This window comes from Macrobrachium rosenbergii, chromosome 56 (genome assembly GCF_040412425.1).
Source record: "Macrobrachium rosenbergii isolate ZJJX-2024 chromosome 56, ASM4041242v1, whole genome shotgun sequence".
Taxonomy (NCBI): domain Eukaryota; kingdom Metazoa; phylum Arthropoda; class Malacostraca; order Decapoda; family Palaemonidae; genus Macrobrachium; species Macrobrachium rosenbergii.
In genome coordinates, this window is record NC_089796.1 from 43,369,387 (window position 1) to 43,391,249 (window position 21,863).

Sequence of the window (21,863 nt, forward strand, 5' to 3'; positions counted from 1 at the left end):
CCAGTTGGTTCCAACACAGGAAATTCTTTATTTGGGGATGATTCTCAACTCTCAGACTTTTCAGTTTTTTTTTTCCCCCAAGAGAAACGCAAACTGCCTGCAAACAGTTTGCAAGTTCCTCTCCCTTTCGTCATGTTCGGCCCACCAATGAAAGAGCCTTTTAGGGACTCTGTCGCCAACTGGGACAGGAAGATTCATCGGCACTCGGTGCAAGTTCCTCTCCCTTTCATCATGTTCGGCCCACCAATGAATGAGCCTTTTAGGGACTCTGTCGCCAACTGGGACAGGAAGATTCATCGGGACTCGGTAGTCTTTCCCTTCACTCAGGAGACAAAGTTGGATCTTCAGTGGTGGCTCCCAGAAGGAAGACTTTCATAGGGGAGATCCCTTCTCCCTCCAAGCCCCGATCTAGACTTCCACTCAGACGCTTTGGATCTGGGCTGGGGAGCTCTTCTAGGGGATCAAGAGGTTTATGGGACATGGTCCCCAGAGGAGACTTCCCTTCACATCAGTGTAAAAGAGCTGAAGGTCATTCATCTAGGCCTCCGACATTTCTCTTTGTTGATCCACAACAAGACAGTGGTTGTTCATGTGGACAACACCACGGCTCTGTTGTAAATCAAGAAACAGTGGGGGCCACTCATTCCTTCTCCCTCTGCCAGACTGCAAAGGACCTTCTTTGGGAGAACCAGAATCAAGTGATGCTGGTCACTTGCTTCATCCAGGAGAAGTTAAACGTCGTGGCGGACGAGCTGAGCTGCTACAAGCAGGTCCTTCCTACCGAATGGACCCTGGACCACAGGATTTGTGTCGACCTTTGGATATTGTGGGCAAACCCTCCATAGACTTGTTCGACACCTCAAGAAACAATTGTCTTCCTCTCCTTTGCTCTCCAGCCACAGATCCCCTGGCTTGGGCAAGACGCTATGCTTCTAGGTTGGTCGGGTCTGGTCCTCTCTGCCTTCCCTCCCTTCAGCTTGGTCGGGGAAGTACTCAAGAAATTCGTGTCTCACCGCAATGTCTCAAAGACATTCGTGGCACCATTCTGGCCGATGAAGGAATGGTTCCCGGACCTTCTTCATCTTCTGGTAGACTTCCTGAGGCTGCTTCCCCAAAGACTGTGGCTACCCAGACAGCCACACTTCAGGAGGTATCACCAAGGGTTATCCACTCGCTCAGACAGGCTTCAGACTGTCAGGAAACTCATCAGAGCGAAAAGTTTTTCAAGGCAGCTGCGGAAGATACTGCAAAGTGCAGACAACAGTGTACTTGCAACGTCTACCAGTCAAAGTGGACAGTGTTCTGTTGATGGTACCTCAGACATCACATCTTGTCTTCCGAGACGTCTTTAGCTCAGATTGTGGATTTTCTCATTTACCTGAAGACTTAAGAGTCTATCCTCATCCACCATTAAAGGATACCAAGTGATGCTTTCTTTGGTTTTCAAGCACAGAGGTTTGGATCTTTCATCTAATCAGGATCTTGATGATCTCCTTAACCCCTTCGGTACCGTGACGTTTCTACGACATCGTAGAGGGTGCAGTGACGCTCCTTAGGACGTATAGATGTCGTCATAACTCCATAACGCTATAGGAAATGCTTGTAGTGCTGGTTTGTGTGTCCTACTTATTTTTGCAGGTATGGGTAGGCTGTACTAACCAATACTAAGCTGCTCCTACTTCTTTTTCAGCCACTCATGGACATTCTTAGCTGTGACGTCACAGCCTTCTCATCATCAGTTTATGCACAGTCATGCTCAAGTTAACACATCTGTTTTTTTCATGACTTTCTTCGTTTTACTTTCGTTTTCACTGCAAAAAGCATGAGTGAAAGCAGTGATATTTCTTCCGAGGAATATGTTCCTTCTGAGGAAGACTATGAGGGCAGTGATGAGCTCTCAAGTGATGAAATAAGTGATGATGAAGTTGAAGAACAGGAGGTAGATGGTGGTTGGACCTATGTTACCAACATATTTGAGGATTGTCGCCCAGCAATGATGCCAGACTTTCATGATGACTTTTCAGGGCTAAATCCAGTGCTTGTGGATGCACCTTTCCTTACACCTGGGGGTGCAAATAAATTTTTTTTTTTTTTTTTTTTATGATAAAGTGATGAAAACTCTTTGCTCATGTGCTAATGAGAGAGCTGCATTATTTTTTCAAGAAAATCCCCAGAAAAAGGGAAAATTCATGGGTTGATAATGGTGAGAGGTAAAAGAGGGGGATATGTATGTGTTTTTTGTTTGGTTTTGGCTAATTATATGTGTGTACATATATATGCACATGTGTATATTTTGAATTCACGTTCATTTCCATTAATATACAAAGCAGAATGGATGCTACTAAAACCTTTCCTTTCATGGTTATCTGGACTCTAGGGTAAGTTGGGAAAATGCGGGATACAGCATCTCGCCGATTATGCATCATGCGGTACTGAAGGGGTTAAGTCTTTTGATACGTCCAAGCAGAAGTAGCCTGATTTAGTGTCTTGGAACTTGGATGTAGTCCTCAAGTGGCTTTTGGGCCCTCCTTTTGAGCCTCTAAGTTCCGCCTCTCAAAAACCTTGTGCGGAAGACCCACTTTCTAGTAGCCCTGGCTACGGCTAAACGTGTGAGCTACATGCAATTGACAAGGGGATTGGCTTCTCCCAAGGGGATGCAGTTTGCTCTTTCACCTTGGGCTTCTTGGCGAAGAATGAGGATCCTTCTAAGCCTTGGCCTGCTCATTCCATATCAGAGGACCTTTTAGTAACCTCTGGTGTTCTGTCAAGAATCCTTCTCACCCACTTTCCAAAAATGCCTTTTCGTTCTTTATTAGAGACCTGATTTCCGAAGCAAATTCCCGGATTCAGAAAGACATTTTCCGTTGAGCAAAGTCAAAACTCATGAAGTTAGAGCAGTAGCCACCTCTCTCACTTTCAAACATAATTTATCCCTCTCATCTATTCTTCAGTGGACCTTTTGGAGGTGCAAGTCGATCTTCACGTCTCATTATTTAAAAGAAATGGAAACAGTATTTGAAAACTGCAGTACCCTCAGACCTTTGGCAGTGGCTGGCATGGTATTGGGGGAAGAAGCATAGGAGAGATCCTGTCTCTCTTCTGTCTCTTCGCCTTGTTATAAGGATGTTGAGTTTTTGGGGAGCTTGGGGGTACTTTGTACCTGGAGTGCCCACCGGTTGGTTGGGTGGGTAGTGGTTTTTTTTTTGTTGTGTCAGGGTTGGTGACAGGTGTTCTCTGGTTTGTTATGGTACTGCGCCCAGGGCAAGGGCAACTTTTTTCCTGAATTACATCTTGTCAGTGATCAGGTATATCCTCCGTTGCAAGACTCCCACTGATGTAGAGGCGACTCTGCTCACTGCCGCGCCACTACAGGTTAAGATGAGCACCAACCAGAGGGCATTCATCTGCTGTAGCTCTCTTACCAGGTAAGGAAGCAACAAGCATTGTTTCAGTGTTAGCCACCTTTTTCTAGTTCAAGTTTTACCACACCTAATGTGTTGAATTAGAATAGTCCATTCATCCTACCCCCCCTTGCAATGTGGGATTCAGTTTAAGTAATTACTTGGTAAGTTACTGATATAAAAATAACATTTTTGTAATAAAATTCAGTTTTATATACTTACCAAGTAATTACTGAATCAGAGCCCTCCCTCCTCCCCTCTGTTTTCTTTTGTTTATAGAACTTGCAGAAATAAATAGAATGATGGTTCTGGCTTCTGTCGCTCTCTCGCCCCCATTGCAGTGGGCGGGGCCTGTCACCCCCACTTTGTAACTGACACCCCACTGCAAATTTTGAATTTAGGATGCCGTGTGAGCATAATCATTAGCTAAGTAATTACTGTACTTAGTAAGTATATATAAAACTTAATTTTATTATAAAAATGTCATTTTTCGTTTATTCGACCTTTTATCCTTTCATGGTTCTGAATTTTTTTTGTCAGTGCAAGTTATCTTTGTATCTGCTCCTTATGCCAGGCTCCCTGTATAGAGTTTCTCTCTCTCTCTCTCTCTCTCTCTCTCTCTCTCTCTCTCTCTCTCTCTCTCTCTCTCTCTCTCTCTCTCTCTCATTTTTATGCACCAGCATTACCACCACCTCTGCTTTTATTTAGCATCACTTAGACATTAATCATGCTTGTTGTCACAGTTTTGTTCATTGCATCATTTATTTCTTTGTTTCCTGTTGGCATTGCATGATTGGTCATTACTGTAGATCATTTTAAGACCAAGCTAAGTTTAAAAGCAACTTAATGGAAAAAAAAATTCAGGTTATATAGAATTAACCTGTATTTTATGCATTTATTACTTTACAGATTCAGCGTATGAGTAAGGAATTGTCAGTTTTACGAAAAGAGAACACTTCACTTCAGGAAAATGTTCGTCATGTTGTGGATGAAAACGACGAACTTACATCTAAGGTAGAAAGAAATTATTTTTGTTTGCATCTGTGCTAGGAAGTTGTTAACTTACATTAAAGTTAGAAGATTAAATATGAAGCTAAGAGAGGAAAATATTTGATATGTCTAACATGGTAAATTTCCATTTAGATAGAAATCAGTGAATGCAGTTGGTAAATATTAGTACAAGATACAAACTAATATTTTATAAGTAACTTACCAAATAATTACATGTATATTATATTCTATTTTATGCAGCAGCTCAAAATTCAAAAATCGCGGTAGCGCTCCTTTGTTTGGGTGTAGGTAGCTTGCCTCGCTCACTTTCTGGTAACAATAGGTACAACACAGCTAAAGAGCCCAATTCGTTTCTGCCAGTCAATGACTAAACATTGATTGCTGAGCAGCTCTGAATTCGTTTTTCACCGGATGGTTTGGATATTCTCTTGATTTGGTGAAGTATTCTGTGTTTTTGTTAGCACTCTAGTCTTAATTAGCTTAGCTAATATTCAGGACTTTTCTGATTTTAACTTTGTTTTTGACCAGTCATGTCGGACTCTAGCTTGTCTAGTGTTAGGTACTGCGGTAAAGGCTGTAAGACAAGATTCACATCGGGTAAATATGACAGCCATACCATTTGTTGTTTTTGTAGGGAGCAAGTTTGTACACCAGACCTTAATTGCGACGAACGTAAGGATTGGGATAAAGGGAAGTGGAAAGCTTTGCATTCTTTTGTGGAGAAACTCCATGACAGACTTAGGAAGGCAACCACTAGGGGTGAAGCTAAAGCTTCCACTAGTCAGGCTAATTCTCCGGTAGTTAATGTTGCTGATTTACCTGTCCCTTCAACACATGTGACTGCCTTTTCTCCTATCTCCAGTCCTCCGACTTTTCCAGTTACTCTGATCCCTGGCTCCCATTCTTCCAATCCCAATGCAATTGCCAGCTTAGAAGCGCTGGTGGACCAGAAGTTGGATATGTTAGTGAATACCACTTCCCAGATTGGAAAATCAGTGAGTCCTGATGGAAAATTTAACCCTTAAACGCCGAGCCTCTATTTACAAAAGTGTCTGCCATATGCCGACGGGGTTTGAGAGCGCCGAAGCGGAAAGAAAGTTTTTTTCAAAAAATCACAGCAAGCTTAGTTTTTAAGATTAAGAGTTCATTTTTGGCTCCTTTTTTTCTCATTGCCTGAAGTTTAGTATGCAACTATCAGAAATGAAAAAAAATCATTATCATATATAAATATTGGAATATATGACAGCGCGAAAAAAAATTTCATATATAATTGTATACAGATCGTGCTGTGAGCAACGGTTAAAGCTAATGAGTAATTTTTTTTTTTTTTGTTGTATTGCACACTAAATTGCAATGATTTTGGTATATAACAAGTTGTAAAATGATCAAAGCAACACAGAGAAAATATTATCACAAAATGATGCATGAATTCGTAATGAGCGGACGTAAGAAAAGTTTTTTTAAAAATTCACCATAAATTGAAATATTGTGCTAGAGACTTCTCGTTTGTTGCAAAATGAAGGTAAATGATTGAATATTACTAGAATGTAAGCATTTTAGCTTACAATTGCAGTTTTCTACCATTTCGGTCGAGTCAAAGTTGACCGAAGGTTGAAATTTCGGCACTCATCGTGATTTATATGAAAATATTTCAGAACTGATAAAAGCTACAACCATGGGTTATTTTTTTTATATTCTACATGAAATTTCGCACATTTTCATATATAAAACTTTATGTAACGACTAATATAAAACTGTGCAAAAATTACGACAAAGTAACTAAAGAAATTCTGAGATTTTCAGCAGTTACCGCGTGCGGACGTAAGGAAAAAGTTTTTTCAAAAAATCATCATAAATCAAAATATTGTGCTAGGGACTTCTCGTTTGTTGCAAAGTGAAGGTAAATGATTGCATATTACTAGAATGTAAGAGTTTCAGCTTACAATTGCATTTTTCGACCATTTCGGTCGAGTCAAAGTTGACGGAAGGTTGAAATTTTGGCACATCGTGATTTATATGAAAATATGTCAAAATTGATAAAAGCTACAACCATGAGTTAATTTTTGTTGTATTCTACATTAAATTGCGCACATTTTCATATATAAAACTTTATGTAAAGGCTAATAGAAAACGGTGCCAAAATTACGACAAAGTGACTAAAGAATTTCTGAGATTTTCAGCAGAGTTAGCTGATGCTTTCTTTTGGGATAAGAAAGAAATTTGTGCATGCGCAGCTGGGTCACGCTTGTAAACAAAACAACAGTGTGATCCGTGAACTCCCAGCATCCCTCAAGGCAGGTGATTTAAAATTCTTTGCAAACGAAGCCTATAAGTATTTTCTGCGAATATTTAAACAAACTTTTTGTAGTCGACGTATTTTACGTCCACTTGGCACCTGACAAACAATTTTTGTCGACGTAAAATACGTCCAGTCGGCGTTAAAGGGTTAACAGTGCTGGTGCAAGTGCAGTGTTGAGTTCAGTGTTAGTAGAGGGGGTGGCTACTCATCCCACTGATGCTCCTAGACTAAGGTCCCTGCTAAACTCCCCTTGTTCACCTGGGAGGAAGCAAACTGGCAGTCCAAGGAAGGTCGTTGGGGTTTGCCCACGGGTAGTCGGTTCCTCAACCAAGCCTGTTGTCTGTAAGTCCCAGGGACTTGGAAAACCACCACGGGAGAGGCATCCGCTTGGATTTACATATGTTGTCGTCAAGGAACTCTAACTCTAAAGGGGCGAAAAAGCACAGTCGGCACTATGCTAGTGTTTCAAGGCCGTTGAAAAGGCCTGTCACCTCGGTGGAAGATGACTCGCCTCCTGTCTGTAAGCTAGCTATGGAGAGGGCTCAATGTCCGCTCCTTTCATGCAGTTTTTGGGAGTCTCCTCGCCATGCTCCTCACTCCTTTAGTGTCCACTGAGCACCAAAAGTCCTAGCACCCAAGGTTTCAGTGTCCAGTGTATGACAGTCCTGTATATGGATGTCCAGAGCCTGAGTGTCCATTGCATGAGCATTCCGTGTCTGAGCGTCCATCGTATGAGCATCCAGTGCATGAGCATTCAGTGTATGGGTGTCCAGTGTCCGAGCACCTATTGCATGAGCGCCCAGGGTCCGAGCTACAAGCTTATGAATGTCCAGCATCCACGAAGAGTGCGGTAGCCATTAAGTGTCCAGTCAGTCAGTGTCTGAGCGTCCAGTTTTTGTGGGCACTTTTGATGAAGCCCTTCCACCTGTCCTCAAGTGTTTGGCGCCACAGGTAGGACAGCCAGTATCTGGCATGACATGCGCAATGTCCACTGTTCTTGAGGACCCATCTTTGGCACCTGTTCAGTGCCTCCTGGATGAGCCTCCTTCAGAAGCCAGCTTTGGTGGCTCAGGATCCTAAGAACCCTGCTATGTTGCCTGTTTCCTCGGAGAAGGAACCCTTGGATGAGGAACAACCGACGTTGAATTATTTGGTGCTTTTAAGATTCTTCCTGATTTTTTACCCGTCTTTCTTCTCTCTGGCTACTCCATCTGCTCAGGATCTGCTTTTATGATTTGTCAACCTGCAGGGACTCCCAGGTTGCCTCAGATGGTGCTTTCCTCTTCCTTTAGGAAAGTTTTGGCTTACATCGACAACTGGTTGTCGGAGAACAGGGATGTCAGCAAAGCAGTGTTTTGTACACCACCTTCTTGTTTGACATGACAGAAGTGTCTGTTGTACTCCACTCGGGAAGCTCCTTCCTTGGGAGTTTCTGCCTCCTCTCAAGGGGACTTCTCCAGCCTCATTAATGTGACACGTTGTGCATTCTCCTATGCTAGAATTTTATTCACTGCGTCGGAGTTGGACCACCTCATCAAGGATATATTCAAGGTCTTCGAGGTCCTTAGTTTCCTTGATTGGATGGTGGGGGCTTTGGCCAAGAAGATTGAGGACTGCGCCACCGCAGGAGAACTTTGTTGCAGGTTGGCTGGGGGTGCTTGCATGCGCCGACAGAGCAGTGAGAGACATCGCCCGTGAATTGGCAACCATCTTTACTAAGGGGGCCTTAAGAAGCAGGATTTGTGGTGCTCATTCACTACTAAAGGGGTCATTCCCCCACAGCATTCATCCCTCCTGTTAGCTCCTTTGGGTAAAACCAGCTTGGTTCCTACAGAAACCATGGAACGAGTGATGGTCGAACTTCAAAAGAAGTCGACACAAGACCTACTTACGCAGTCCACCAAGAGGACTAGGGTTCCAGCACGAGCCCCTTCTACTTCCACTGCTGTCAGGATGACCTCACCTTTGTCTCAGCAACCCTTTTGAGGAAACAGAGGCCGCTTTCAATCCCAACCTATCAAGAAGGCTTCCAGTAAACCTGCCCCTTGCAAGTGAGATCCCTGTCCCCTGTGTCCTGGTGGAAGCAAGGCTCCTCCTTTTTTTGAGCAGATGGAAGGCCAGGAGCATAGAACCTTGGGTTCTGAAAGTCTTGAAAGAGGGCTACGCATATTTGCTTCATTATCATGCAAACCCATGATTTACCTAAGCTTAGTGCTAAGAAGCAAAGGAAGTTCCCTGGTATTGCTAACAACCCTTGCTTCCACTGCCTTGCTTCTTTTGAAACTGATTCCCATATAACTTGTAGCAGGTGTAGACTTCATGTTTGCAATGTAAGTAGCCCCTGTTCTGAACGTCATGATTGGTCTCCTGAGCAATGGAGATGTTTCAAGTCAAAGAAGTACAAGAGGAAGGGCGCTGCTCAGCCATGGGAGTGTTTCGACTCATCGATGGCAGCTGACGACAGCATTCCTTCTTGTTCCTTTTCTTCTTCCCCAAATTGCCCTCTGGCTGCTTCTTCCTTGGAAGAATTACCCTTTCATGTTCGTCTGTTGTTTCCTAAATAGATGTTTCTGAGGGTTCGGGGGATCCTATTGTTGATTCTCTTCCTGCTCCATGGGGAGGTAAGGACACTCCTCCCCCCTTGGATGAGGTACAAGATTCAGTTTGTGATTTATTTCCAGATTCAGGCATAGATGGCTCTGCTATCCATGAGTATTGGTTGACCTTAGGCCTTCCCAGGGAACTGCGGTTTGGGGGACTACTTTCTCATCTGATGGCGTCCCATCTGGCCTCTTCTGCCTCTGAGAATGTTTCGCCTGCTGTGTCGATGACTTCTTCCCGTATGACTTCTGCAGCCATCTCTGTGACAGCTGCCTGTGTATCAGCCATTGCTTTTGTCTGTATGTCTATGTCCTTGTTTCTCTTATCATATGATGTTCCGCATACGGCCGCTCATTCCCAGCCTCGTGTGACCAGTCCTTTGTTGTCTACTACTTTTGCTCTTCAGGCCTTACTGGAGAGGGTTGCAGTCCTCAAAGGGTGACCGCTCTGTTTCTATGGTTCCTAGGAATGAATGCCTTAGATCTCCATCTTTGGATTCTCAAAAGTCGCCTTCCTTGATTTGTGTGGTCCCAAGAAGACAGAAGAAGAGGGACCTTGCGCTTTCTCCTTGTAAGAAAATTTGCTGTCTACATTTGGTTTCCCACTCTCCTCCTCGCATTTTGGTGAGGAGGTTAGCCTATCTCACATGGCCATATTCCATCCAAGGAGTTTACGGGCACACACTCCACAGCTGTTTCTATGAGGTAACTACACGACCACTCGATCATGGCCATATCTTCTGATCACTGCAGAGTTATGGAATTTCATAGAACAGCAGTTCAGGCTTTGCCTGAGGTAGCAGGAGCTCGGGCCCTGCCTGAGGTGATTGTTATTCCTTCTTTTCCTAGCCATACAGAATTGACTACTAGACATACGACCGTAAGAAGGAAAGGCGACAAGGCGCTTGTCAAGAAATCAAGCCTTGTATGGCTGTGGCCTCCTTCTCAACCTCATTTTCTTGACTATGACGTTCCTGCACGTACGGCCATTCATCCATGTCTTGCTTCACATGCAACAGTAAACTCACTGAGGACATGACTCCTCTCCTCAGAAATCGTCTCACTTATGGCTGCGACAACGGTCTTAACCGTGGTCACGTGGCCACGACAAATCCCCCGCTTGTTCAGCAGAGGCCGTTCTCATTGCTCATTTAGTAGGGAATGTTCTCGACGTTACACTCCCAATCATCCACATACGGTTCATCGGTTTGCTTCTAAATCTAGGCCTCCATCTCCACTTCATTCTACTTCTTCGGGATTCAAAGGATATAAAAAAGCTCCTATTTAACCTAAGGATGAGTTTGACATTTCAGATTCTCGTCTTTATGCACCAGCCTCGAAGGTTTTAGGTCCTGAATGTACATACGCTCCAGTTGTTCAATGAGGTGAAGTAGAAGTGGAGATTCCTTAGATAGAACTGATAGGAGTTCTAGCGGTTTAGGTTTGGAGGATCCTCTACCACTTGATCTTAACGCTAATGAGGTGGCTAAGACATGCAGTGAAGTTATTGATATGATCAGAAAGTACAGTGACTTGGAAGAAACTGTGGCTGCTCCTTCAGACTGGTCTTCAGTCCTTGAGAAGTTCCTAGTCCCCAAGAAATGAGCAAAGAGCTCGGTAGGACTACCCTTGGCCAATCTTGCTGATTTTGCCTTAGAACAGGTAGATGCTCTTGGCTGTGGGAAGGGACAGTTCACTACGTTCTAGGCGATCACTTAAGTTCTTCCACCTCCTCTGCATAGGCACTGGCATTTTTATGCCACCCCAAGAGTCGCCCTGCAACCAAGACAATAGAACTCGGACTTTGCTAGGTTGGGACTGAGTCTTTCCTTGGGTCAGTTTAAGAGGGACAGTACTTCTTTTATTTTCCAAGAAGCAGCATCCATGGCGGCTTCAGCTTCCATAGCCTTACAAGCAATGCCTTGGTTAGATTTGTAGTCTACGGTAGTGGGCAAGATTTCTGCCATGGCCTTCTCGAAGGATTCTAAGGAGTGTTCATCCTTCTTTCGTCTCCTGCAGTCTGGGGGCAAGACCATTTCTTTTCTGACCCACTTAATGGAAAATATGTTGCAAAAGAGAGGGACTCTGCTCTTTCCAGGGTGTCTAGATACATCAGCCTTGAGTCCATGTTAGCATTAAGGAACGGAACTTTATGGGAATCATCTTCCCTTTTTCCAAATGACCAGGTTCAAGCTGCAATTGATCAAAGGAGAGCTGACAACAACGACCATCTGGTTCTGCAAGTAGCCTCTAAATTGTCAGGGTCTGCTAGTCCCAACGTAGCTAGACCATGACAGCAGGTTTCTCAGAGGAATTCACAGATTAAGACAGGTCCTTGTAGGGAGTAACAATTATCTCCAAAGACTACTAAGACCTCTCAGCAATGCCCCTTTCAGCCGCATCCTCCTAGAGGCAGCAAGGGAGGCAGAGCTGGGGGCAGTATGCTAGAGAAGGTGCCCCTTCTAATCCGCTGCCTTTGGTGGGATGTCCCTGGCAAGCTGTTCAGGAACTTGGCAGCAGCCAGGAGAGGAAGATTGGCTGGTAGATGTTTTTCGGGTGGGATATCTACTCTGTTTCGAGCTCCACCCTTCTCTCACAGATCTCCCACTTCGTCGGAGGGCGTACCTTCCAGGCTTGCCAAAGGGTCTGGCTTTCCAGAACGAGGTGAAGGAGATGATGGAGAAGGGAGCTGTGGAAGTAGTGAAAGACCCTTCCATGGGTTTCTACAGTCGAATATGAATCTTTTCATCAGGAAGACTCGTTTCAAAATGGAAACTCCCTGTACTGTTCTAGCTGCCATTAGACAGAACGATTTTATGTTGACAATAGACCGGAAGGCTGCCTACTTCCAGATCCCAATTCACCAGTCATCTGACGAGTTCTTTCAATTTGTTCTGGGAGACAGTTTATCAGTTCCAGATCCCAGTTCACCAAGCATCTCACGAGTTCCTTCAATTCGTTCTGGGAGACAGTTTATCAGTTCAAAGTTCTATGCATCGGCCTCTCGACTGCCCCTTAGGTGTTCACAAGTATTCTCTCTGGTTTCGGCTTGGGCTCATTCTCAAGGGATTCTCATCCTCAGATATCTTGACGACTGGCTGATCCTAGCAAGTTCTCGAGTGAAATTGATCCAAGACAGGGACCATCTTTTTAAGTTTTGTCTCAGCCTGGGGGTTTGTGTTAAATTTGGAGAAATCGAATCTTGTCCCCACCCAAAGGACACAGCCATTTCGAGAGTCTTTCCTTCAGATCTTAGAATAGAAAAGTTCCAGATGGTTGTGAGGTCATTCTTGTTGAAACAGAAACAACTTGCGCACCAGTGGCAAGTCGTTCTAGGTCACCGGTCATCTGTAGAGAAGCTCGTTCCTCACGGCTGGCTTCACCTCTGCTCTGCACAGTGGAGGTTGAAAGTTTTGGTCTTTAGTGAAGGATTCTCCATTCTTCTGCGTCCCTCTATTTCAGGAGATGAGACAGGACTGGCATGGTGGCTGGACGACGAGAACCTGATCATAGGGATGTCCCTTCATGCTTCTCTTCCAGAAATCCTTCTCTTCTCTGATGCCTCAACCAAAGGGTGGGTGCTCATATGGAGGATCTTTTGACTACAGGATTTTGGAGCCCGAAAGAAAAATATCTTCTTATTAATGTTTTGGAAGTGAAAGCGGCCTTTTTAGCCCTTCAGGAGTTTCAGGATCAGGTAGCAGGTCATTCCGTGGTTGTGATGTCCGACAGCACCACAGTGGTGGCTTATATAAACAAACGGGGGGCTAGTCTCTCATCATCTTCATGATTAGACAGTCCAGTTACATCAGTGGGCAATAAACCACTCAGTGGTCCTGTCAACCAGGTACATTCCAAGCAAAAGGAACGTAGTGGCAGACAAATTGAGTCATCAGAGTCAAGTCTTGGGAACAGAGTGGTCATTCCACCAAGAAGTAGTGGAAAGGCTGTTTCTCCTTTGGGGAATGTCGAGGGTGGATCTGTTTGCCACCCATTTAAAAAGGAAACTGGAAGTATTCTTCTTAGTAGTTCCAGACCCTTGGGCGGTGGCGGAAGATGCCCTTCAACATCCATGGGACAACCTGGACGTTTATGGCTTTCCACCCTTTTGCCTGATTTGTCAGTTGATCAACAGGGTAATGACCTCCCAGAACCTCAGGATGACTTTGGTAGTTCCCTGGTGGCCACATGCCAAGTGGTATCCCGACCTTCTAGCTCTGCTGACAAAATCTCTGAGAGAGATTCCTCCTTGGCACAATCTTCTTTGCCAGCCCAACGTAAAAAGATATCAGTCAGTTAAGGCCCTATCTCTTCACGGTTGGAGACTATCCAGTATCTCCTGTGAGCGAGAGACTTTTCTCACAGGGCAGCGTCAGAGATGTCTGGATATATCCAGAAATCATCAACAGCCGTGTACCAGGGGAAGTGGGCCTTCTGTGATTGGTATTGTCAACGAGGTTTCTCTCTAGTTGGAACTTGTATTCAGCAAGTAGCTGACTTCCTCATTTTCCTTTGTAGGGAAAAGCTCCTTTCTGTGTCTGCCATTAAGGGCTATAGGGCTGCTTTAGGTCTAGTTCTTTGAAAGGAGTGAATCTTTCTTCCTTGTGGGAGATCTCTATGGTCTTACGAAGTTTTGAGCAATTCTGTCCACCTAGGGAACTCAAGCCTCCTAAGTGGGATTTGACGTTGGTTCTCAGCAGCCTTATTTGTGCCCTGTATGAGCCTTTATGGGGTTCTTTGGATAAGGCTTTAACCCTCAAGACGGTATTTTTGCTTGCCATATTATCAACTAAAAGAGTGGGGAAACTTCAAGGCCTCTCTTTTGAAGTGAAACACTCAAGGGGCTGGAGTCCAGTTTCCTTTGAATTTGTCCCGGAATGCGTGACTAAGACTCAGAATCCATCGGTCCCCGATGACAGATTCGAGTCCTTTTCGATTCCATCCCTTGCAGATTTTGTTGGTGATGATCCTAATGAAATGCTCTTATGTCCAGTTTGGGCACTACACTGCTATTTGTAAAGAAGTCAATGCCGCAGGCCTAGGTGTTGAAGGCTTTTTGTTAGTACTGGCTGGAACAAGAAAGAAGTGTCCAAGAATACCATCTCCTCCTGGCTAAGGGAGGTTATCAGAAGTGCATATACTACTACTTCTAATGTAGATGACAGCTTAGTACAACATAAAGCTCATGATGTCAGGGGTCTCGGCCCCTCCATTGCTTTTAGGAAGAATCTATTGGTTCAAAAAGTTTTGATGGCTGGTACATGGAATCATCAGACCACCTTCACTCCTTTCTACCTGAAGGACGTCACTTATAGGTCCTTGACACTGTTACTTGGGTCCGGTGGTGGTTGCCCAACAATTGTACAACTTTCTAATGCTCCTTGTGTGCTGGTATGAAAGAGATTGTGATTGCAGTGAATGGTCTTTTTCCTTTCTTTTCCTCCTTCACTCCCGGCAAGCAGTGAAGAGAACAATTTTAAACATTATTCTCCTCATAGATCAAGGTAATTAACCAGTTGTTTGTTTTTACAATGGATTTAAATCCTCCCATTTCTTCTTGGCACGCTGTGGAATCTTATTCCCATCGTGGCAAAAGGCCGGGTGTCTGGCTACAAGGAAAAAATTTTCATTTATTCAGAGGCTTTCAACTCCTTCTTATACTCTAACAGTGGTCAGGAAGTGAACCCAGGTGAACCAGACCTACAGTCGGTCATAGCTTACTTTTCTTCCCACCAATAAGTAAGTCTCCCAATGCAAAGGCCGAAGGTTTATATTTGTATGGGAACAAATCACAAATTTTTAGTCAATTTGCATTTTTCATAACATAAACCTGAGGCCTTTACATTAATGGGTCACCTCAGCCACCCCTCATTCAGTTTTCCTGGGCTGGAAGATCACTGGTACATCACAAGATTTTTGGGGGCAAGCGAGCGGAGATTCCTCCCACTCGCTGGTCTCAATTGGTGATGCTTTGATCATATTACGTTGAATTTTTTCATAACCAATTTTCCAGCTGTGCAGGAGAATTTTCCCTCAGATTTGTATGTTGGGAAAAATACAAATTGATTAAAAAAAAATTTATTTTTTCCACAATATCCATGTAAAATAGGGGTGCACCTTATACGAGGGTGTGTCTTATATGCCAGCAAATGCAGTAATTACAGTTTTTGCATTGCAATAAGGAGGTAATTTGTCTGTGTGCTATGGAAAACCAGTGAAAACTTTATTTTTTTTTTATTTATTTATTTATTTATTCATTTATTTATTTTTTTATTTTTTATTTTTTTTTATTTTTATTTTTTTATTTTTTTTTTTAAGGAAAGTGCAAATTTTCCCATATCTCATAAATTATACTCTTATTTCACCTACATAAACTTATTTTGGTGATTTTCTTACACCATTGTAGAAAGCAATAATGCAGCTGCCAAATGAAATAAAATTGAACAGTCTACTTTGAATGTTGTTGGAGGTACGCACCTTGGAACAAAAAAAAAGTAAAGAGTCTTTTGCATGTATCATGTGGATGACTTTTACTTTCCTTATGAAAAATGTTACGTTAGTTTTTCATTCATTTTTTCATATTTTCCTTACTGTAATTTTTGCATTGCAATACCTTCGTAATTTTTCTGGGTGTGCTATGGATAGAATTGAAGACTATCACAAACAGTTTTTTGGTAAATTTTTTTATGGGGGAAGTGCAAAATTTTTTTGTATCGTAATTTGTACTTGTTATTCCACCTACATAAAAATTATTTTGGATTTTTTTATGCCATTGTATAGAAAAATCATTCAGCTGCAAATTGAAACAAATTGAGCAGTCTACATTGAAAATTGTTGAAGCTACACATTTTGAAGAAAAAATGTATTAACATTTTTACGCCTACTTCCCAAGTCACTGGCACTTCCCACAGACACAATTGATCCTAATCCTATACATGGCACATTTTGTTTGGTTTATAACTACGTTTTACGCTAAAATAAATTATCAGCAGCCAGAGAACAAAAAATTACATTGAATAATCGCAACCTCCTATGAAAGACTTAGGTTTTTCACATGTTTTCAGACCAACTCAATCAGTTAGCCTTGCTTGAGTGGCCATCTCACATAGAATTTTAGTAATTATCAAAGTTACTGGGTTTATTTTGTTTGAAAATACAATTTTACAACAAAAATTGCATTGTGTGGTTAAGTATGGATCAGTCTTTTAGTGGGCAGTCCTTACCTGCAGAGGTTCACATTTCTTTATAAATTATAGTTTGCCTGACCTTTTAGTTAGTGAGTATTTTACCCATCAAATTAAATATTTAGTTTTTATAAGTGAGTAAAAAAAAATTGGGTGTTGTCAATTTTTCCATTGGTGCTAACCATGTAAAAATGACCATTTTTATTTGCTTTACATTTTTATATAAGTGACTTACCAAGTAATTACATAGCCTATAGCTTCCTTGCACAGCAGCTTAAATGAAAAAATTTGTGGTTAACACCTCAAAGTGTAGTGCAGGTGACTGGTCCCGCCCACTAATGGGAATACCAGGAACTACTAGCAGACCACACCATTCTGTTTATGCCGGTGCTCGAGCCAACACTGAGTGTCTACGTCGCTTTGTTCTTAAATTTGCTGGTTGGAGACCGGGTTTCAGTGATGTATTATCGCTGATTTCGAGTAACCTTCAAGCCTACAGGTTTCAGGATCAGTATTTTATTGTTTGTTTTTAAGATCGCAATCAAGTTGGTTAACTACCGGTAGCGTAGTTTGCAGCGCTACCACCTTCCTTTACCGATTAACATAATAAAATGTAAACATTGCTTTCATTGCTTAACCACTATTTGTGGTAATGAAATGCTTATCTGCTAGTCTCAATGTTTCTCAGGATTTTAGACAAGTCTGTATGATGATAATTTGTGTACTTCAGCTATTTTCGGTGAAGATCGACTTTCCTTTTCCGAATAGGGTAATAATGTAAATATTGTGTTCACTACCGGGCTGACATTTTTTATAGTGTATACATATCTGAAAGTCTCAAATAATGTTTGATAGGATTTGAGATATGTCTGTATGATGGTACTCAGTGTACTTCGAACTATGTTGGTAAAGGTTAACTTTACTATTCTGAGTAGTGTAAAAAACTTAAACATTGCATTTGCTACTTCTTTTACTGATTAGCGTAATAAAAACGTAAATATTGCGTTCCCTACTGAACCAGTTTTTTCAGTTTTGAAGTGCATATCAACAAGTCTCAATGTTTGATAGTAATTGAGATATGTCTGTGTGATGGTACCGGGTACTTCTAACTGTGGTCAGTAAAGGTTCACTCTTTTTCCAATTAGTGTAATAAGACATAAGCATTGTGTTCTCTACCGAACTGATTTTCGGTAATTAAATACAGGTACTTCAAGCATTTGTTGGTAAAGAATTAATTGAATATCTTCTTTTTACACTTTCCTTTGCTGAGAACTGAAAAAGTGTAAGGGCAGAATGTAGTAATGAGAGAATTTGTGCTTATTTTGGTGGCGCTGGGCTTTGGAGTCTTTACAGCCGAGAATCGGCTCCGATCACCCATTAGCTCTCACCAGCTCCTGAATCTTGACTCCCGAGCTGCTCCCGCACCTGGCTACCGGCTACCTTGGTGCCAGCTACATCCTGGGAGCGCCCAGCTCCTGACACCAGTTCCCAGTCGTCTCTCCTGCTACTAGCCCTCTTATTTTGTATCTACTTACTCCTGCACCTGGATCCCTCACTTCCTTCCCATGCCATCGCCAGTCTTGTGTCCAAGTTAACAGAAGTTAACCTTGTAATAGTGAAGTGTTGTGCAGTGGAGGAGGTGGCTACTCATCCCCCGAGGCTCCTAGACAAAGGTCCTTGTCCCACTCCCTTACACCGGGGAGAAGACATACTGGAAGTCCAAGGGAGGTCAGGGGGTTTACTCATGGGTAGTCACCCCCTCAGTTGAACCTGTTGTCCTGTCCCACGTATCGACAGACTGCTGCTGGAAAGGCGTCTCACTGGATGTGTGGTTTAGGAGGTGGCTATCCGGCCCCTTGGATCTCCTAAACCCAGTCACTGTTCCACTTCCCCACACCGGGGAGAAGACATACTGAAGTCCTTGGAAGTCTGAAAGGGTTTGCCCCTGGGTAGTTGCCTCCTCTGTTGAGCCTGTTGTCCACAGGTATCAACGGACAGTCATCTGAAAGGCATCCATAAGGATGTGCTATCATTGTAGAAGCGCCGATGACATGTTTTCTGGTGATTCGCAGCCACTGAAAAGACTCATTTCGACTGCTGAGTGTTCAGAGGGATCTGAGCGCCCAGTGTCTAGGAGTCCAGTGTCCGAGTTTCCAACTGTACGTGAGTCCACCTGTGTCCGCGCATCTACCTGCAGTTTGGTGCCAGCTGTCAGGCATCCAGCACCACCTCTTCAGTATCAGGCTATAAAACCCGCTCACAAGCGTTTTGTCTCTGTTCAGTCTGTTTTCCATCTTTGTCTGATAGCTCAAGACGAGCTGACAATATTTCCTTTTTGCGTCAATTACAGTAGTGTCTCAGAGTAGTCTCTTTTGCGGACAGGGCTGTTGTGTCCAGAAGTTTTAAGCTTGTGGTAGGAAGCTCCCTAACTGGCATTTTCTTCATCCTCCTATTAGTCTCTCAGGGAGTTGGAGGTTTGTTTTTCGTTGTTTAGGGAGCAAGTCTAGTGCCTTTTGTCTTTCCTCCCTCTGGTGCTTCAACGGAACTTAGGCCTGCTTATCGAAGATTGTGTCAAGATTTCGAAGTAAGTCTTTCTTGTCTGACAACAAGAGCACTGGCGAGGAGATACAGGACACTCAAATGTCTTTTGAGGAGTCTCTTTTAGTTCAGTCTGGTTTGGACAAGGACAGTCGAGGTAGCTTTGTGTTTTCTGCTCTTTTCTTTGGTTCTCTAGAAGAGGGAACTTTAGTACTTAGTCATACCCAACCTACTGTACAGTCTCCGTCGCAGAGTCAGCTTTTGGGATGTCAATCTCAGTCTTGGAACATTAGTGGATGAGTCTGCATGGACTCTCTCTTCCACTGAGTTGTCGTCTTTTTTTTTCAAGTTGTCAGACTGCATAGGAGGGTTTCGCTTTCTTCCTTTGGACCAGCACTTCCTATCAGCACCCATTCCCGAATGCCTGGAATCAACTTCCGAGCTCCAGCCACCATCTTCCTGGTGCTGATTGCCTTTCTCCTGACTTCTGTTCTAGAGTGACCGACACTGTACAGAGACTTTTGCGTTAGTCTGAAGGATTTTGTTATACCTGGTTTTGGATAGGCCTCTGTTTTCTTGTGACCAGGCTATTGTGTCTCTTACGGGTTTTTTTCAAGCCTTATAAACATGCCAGATGTTAGTTCTGCCACGTACATTTTCACGTATGTATGTGGTCTGTATAAGGTATCATCAAGTTCACGCAAACCATTTTCAAGTCCAGTAAGAAGTCATTTCTGCACAGATGTTTTCATGTCTGCACAACTGTCAAGGATCAATAAAGTAGGCTTCTAGGGTGCTCAGTTGTCTTGGAGCCTGCACAATGATTTGCAAGTTCGCTCCAGCAAGTCTGCATGGGCAGCGATTCCCTTTTTTCTCTTCGATTAAGATAAGGTTCTAGACCAAGCAAATCAGTCAGCCTAGTAGTCCTCTCTCTCTCTCTCTCTCTCTCTCTCTCTCTCTCTCTCTCTCTCTCTCTCTCTCTCTCTCTCTCTCTCTCTCTCTCTCTCTCTCTCTGGACATTAACACTTTTTTTTTTCTTCTTCCTGATTATGTCCATGTTTCACAAGACTGCTTTTTGTCTCCTTTTGAAGAAAGATCGCAGGTTTTGAGATCTTACTGTGTCAGGGAGTCACAGCCAGACTCTGTTGTCTTTTTCCTTAGTCCGGTCTTCGGTCGGACCTGCAGTACAGTAGTGGCTGTCCGAATTTAAGATTTCGGAAAAAGTCCCTCATCATGAACCTAGTCTTAAACTGCTTCTCTCTCCTTGTTGTAGTAGGAGGAGCCCACTCCGGGATTTGGGAAACTTACGTGACACGTCCCTATGGGAACAGAGCCTTGGCACATATGCTACTTGTCTCTCACTCACTTCTAGGCTGCAGTTTTCCTTTAGACTAGACCACAGTCCTTACTTTTTTTCCTTGAGCACTCGCCGCCAAGTGAAAAGGTTTTACTGCAGGCAATAAATCGAGTGTTTTCTAACAACTGGAATTTCTGGCGAATGAGCTGAGCCGTCAGAAGTTCTCTCTTACAGCCGATCGGACCTTGAATCTCCTGATCTGTTGGGTTTTGTGCTTCTATGGGGCAGGCTGACCTAGCATGGGTAAGAGACACCATACTGCAACATTATTGCTACCAGGACCTCCACGCTCTTTCTCCATTCGACATGGTTAGTGAAGAGCTGAGCTCTTTTCAGGCTTATCAGAATGTTGCGACATGCCTTGTAACCCCACTGAACCATATTTTGGGTACCTGTATTGCTACAATTGATTGGTGGACTCTCCAAGAATCCTTCCACTATTTGATTCTTCTCGAATAACCCCTCTTCAAGAGACACCCCCAAGGGTGGTACACTATTATGTGGACAGGCTTTGGGCTGCCAGGGTTCTGGTCAGGAAGGAGGTTTTTTTTTTTTCAGAGATACTACTAGAGACATTCGGAAGATGCACACGTCATCTAGCTCAGTCTACCACCTAAGTGAATGATGTTCCAAATCGGGTGTATCAGACCCTAAGTTTCTTCTTCTGAGACACTTATGACTCAAGGCAGCGTTGCCTTTTTTTCATTGGAGAGGATATAGAATCTCTCATGTTCCTCCTTTTTAGGAGTATCGAGCTGCTTGTGCCTCAGTAAAGCGGTTTGCTAGTTTACCTTGGAATTTATTAACCGAAAATGATTATCATTCTATGATCTGGAACCACTCTCTCCCAAGAACTTACTGGAAGAGAAGACGGTCTTAACAGCCAGGGACAGTGTTCAGGGCTCCCAGGAACGCCCACCAGCACAAGTATTTCCCTCACCTGACTTCCAGTTCACCTGGCGCCAGCACTGCTGAGCTCCTAGGAGTGTCTGCTAGCTCTCAACCGAATAGTTATCTGGCGACCAGCTCAGCATGCGTCACCTACAGTCTGGCACCAGCGCCTGGCACCAAATCTCCCAATACCCTTGGCTCTGGGGAGGAGTAGAAAGCTCTCCCTATTTTGTTGGAGTTTTTGGATATTACCTGATCAGGATTGGACACACGGGGCTTTTCTCCTCTAGTGTTCTAACCAGGACGCTTTTTTGCCGTCGGTCTAAGAACACGTTGTTCTTCGTCGTGTATGGACTTGATCTTTGAGACCATTCTTAGTTTCAGAAGAGCATTGTGGCTGCTTTTTAGTGAAGGCTGAAGACGCCAGAACAACTTCTTTAGTCTTCGTGCATGTACGCACCTCAAGTCCATCCTACAATTGACCCACTGGAAGTGTAATCGATTTTCGCTTCTCACTTCTTCAGAAAGTTTAAACAGTGTTAAAGCTCTTTTTTGAAGTACCTTGCATTGATAAGTAACCGG

At 43.4% G+C, this 21,863-nt stretch overlaps 1 protein-coding gene across 5 annotated transcripts in view; it reads left to right on the plus strand.

Annotated features, from left to right (window-relative positions):
* The window catches only part of LOC136836055 (putative leucine-rich repeat-containing protein DDB_G0290503), a 359,912-nt gene that overhangs the window by 87,971 nt on the left and 250,078 nt on the right, over nucleotides 1-21,863 (plus strand). For all 5 annotated transcript variants that reach the window (XM_067099946.1, XM_067099947.1, XM_067099948.1 and 2 more), the window contains exon 9: nucleotides 4,311-4,415. In XM_067099946.1, coding sequence (XP_066956047.1) covers nucleotides 4,311-4,415 — 105 coding nt within the window. The remainder of the gene's footprint in view (nucleotides 1-4,310; nucleotides 4,416-21,863) is intronic.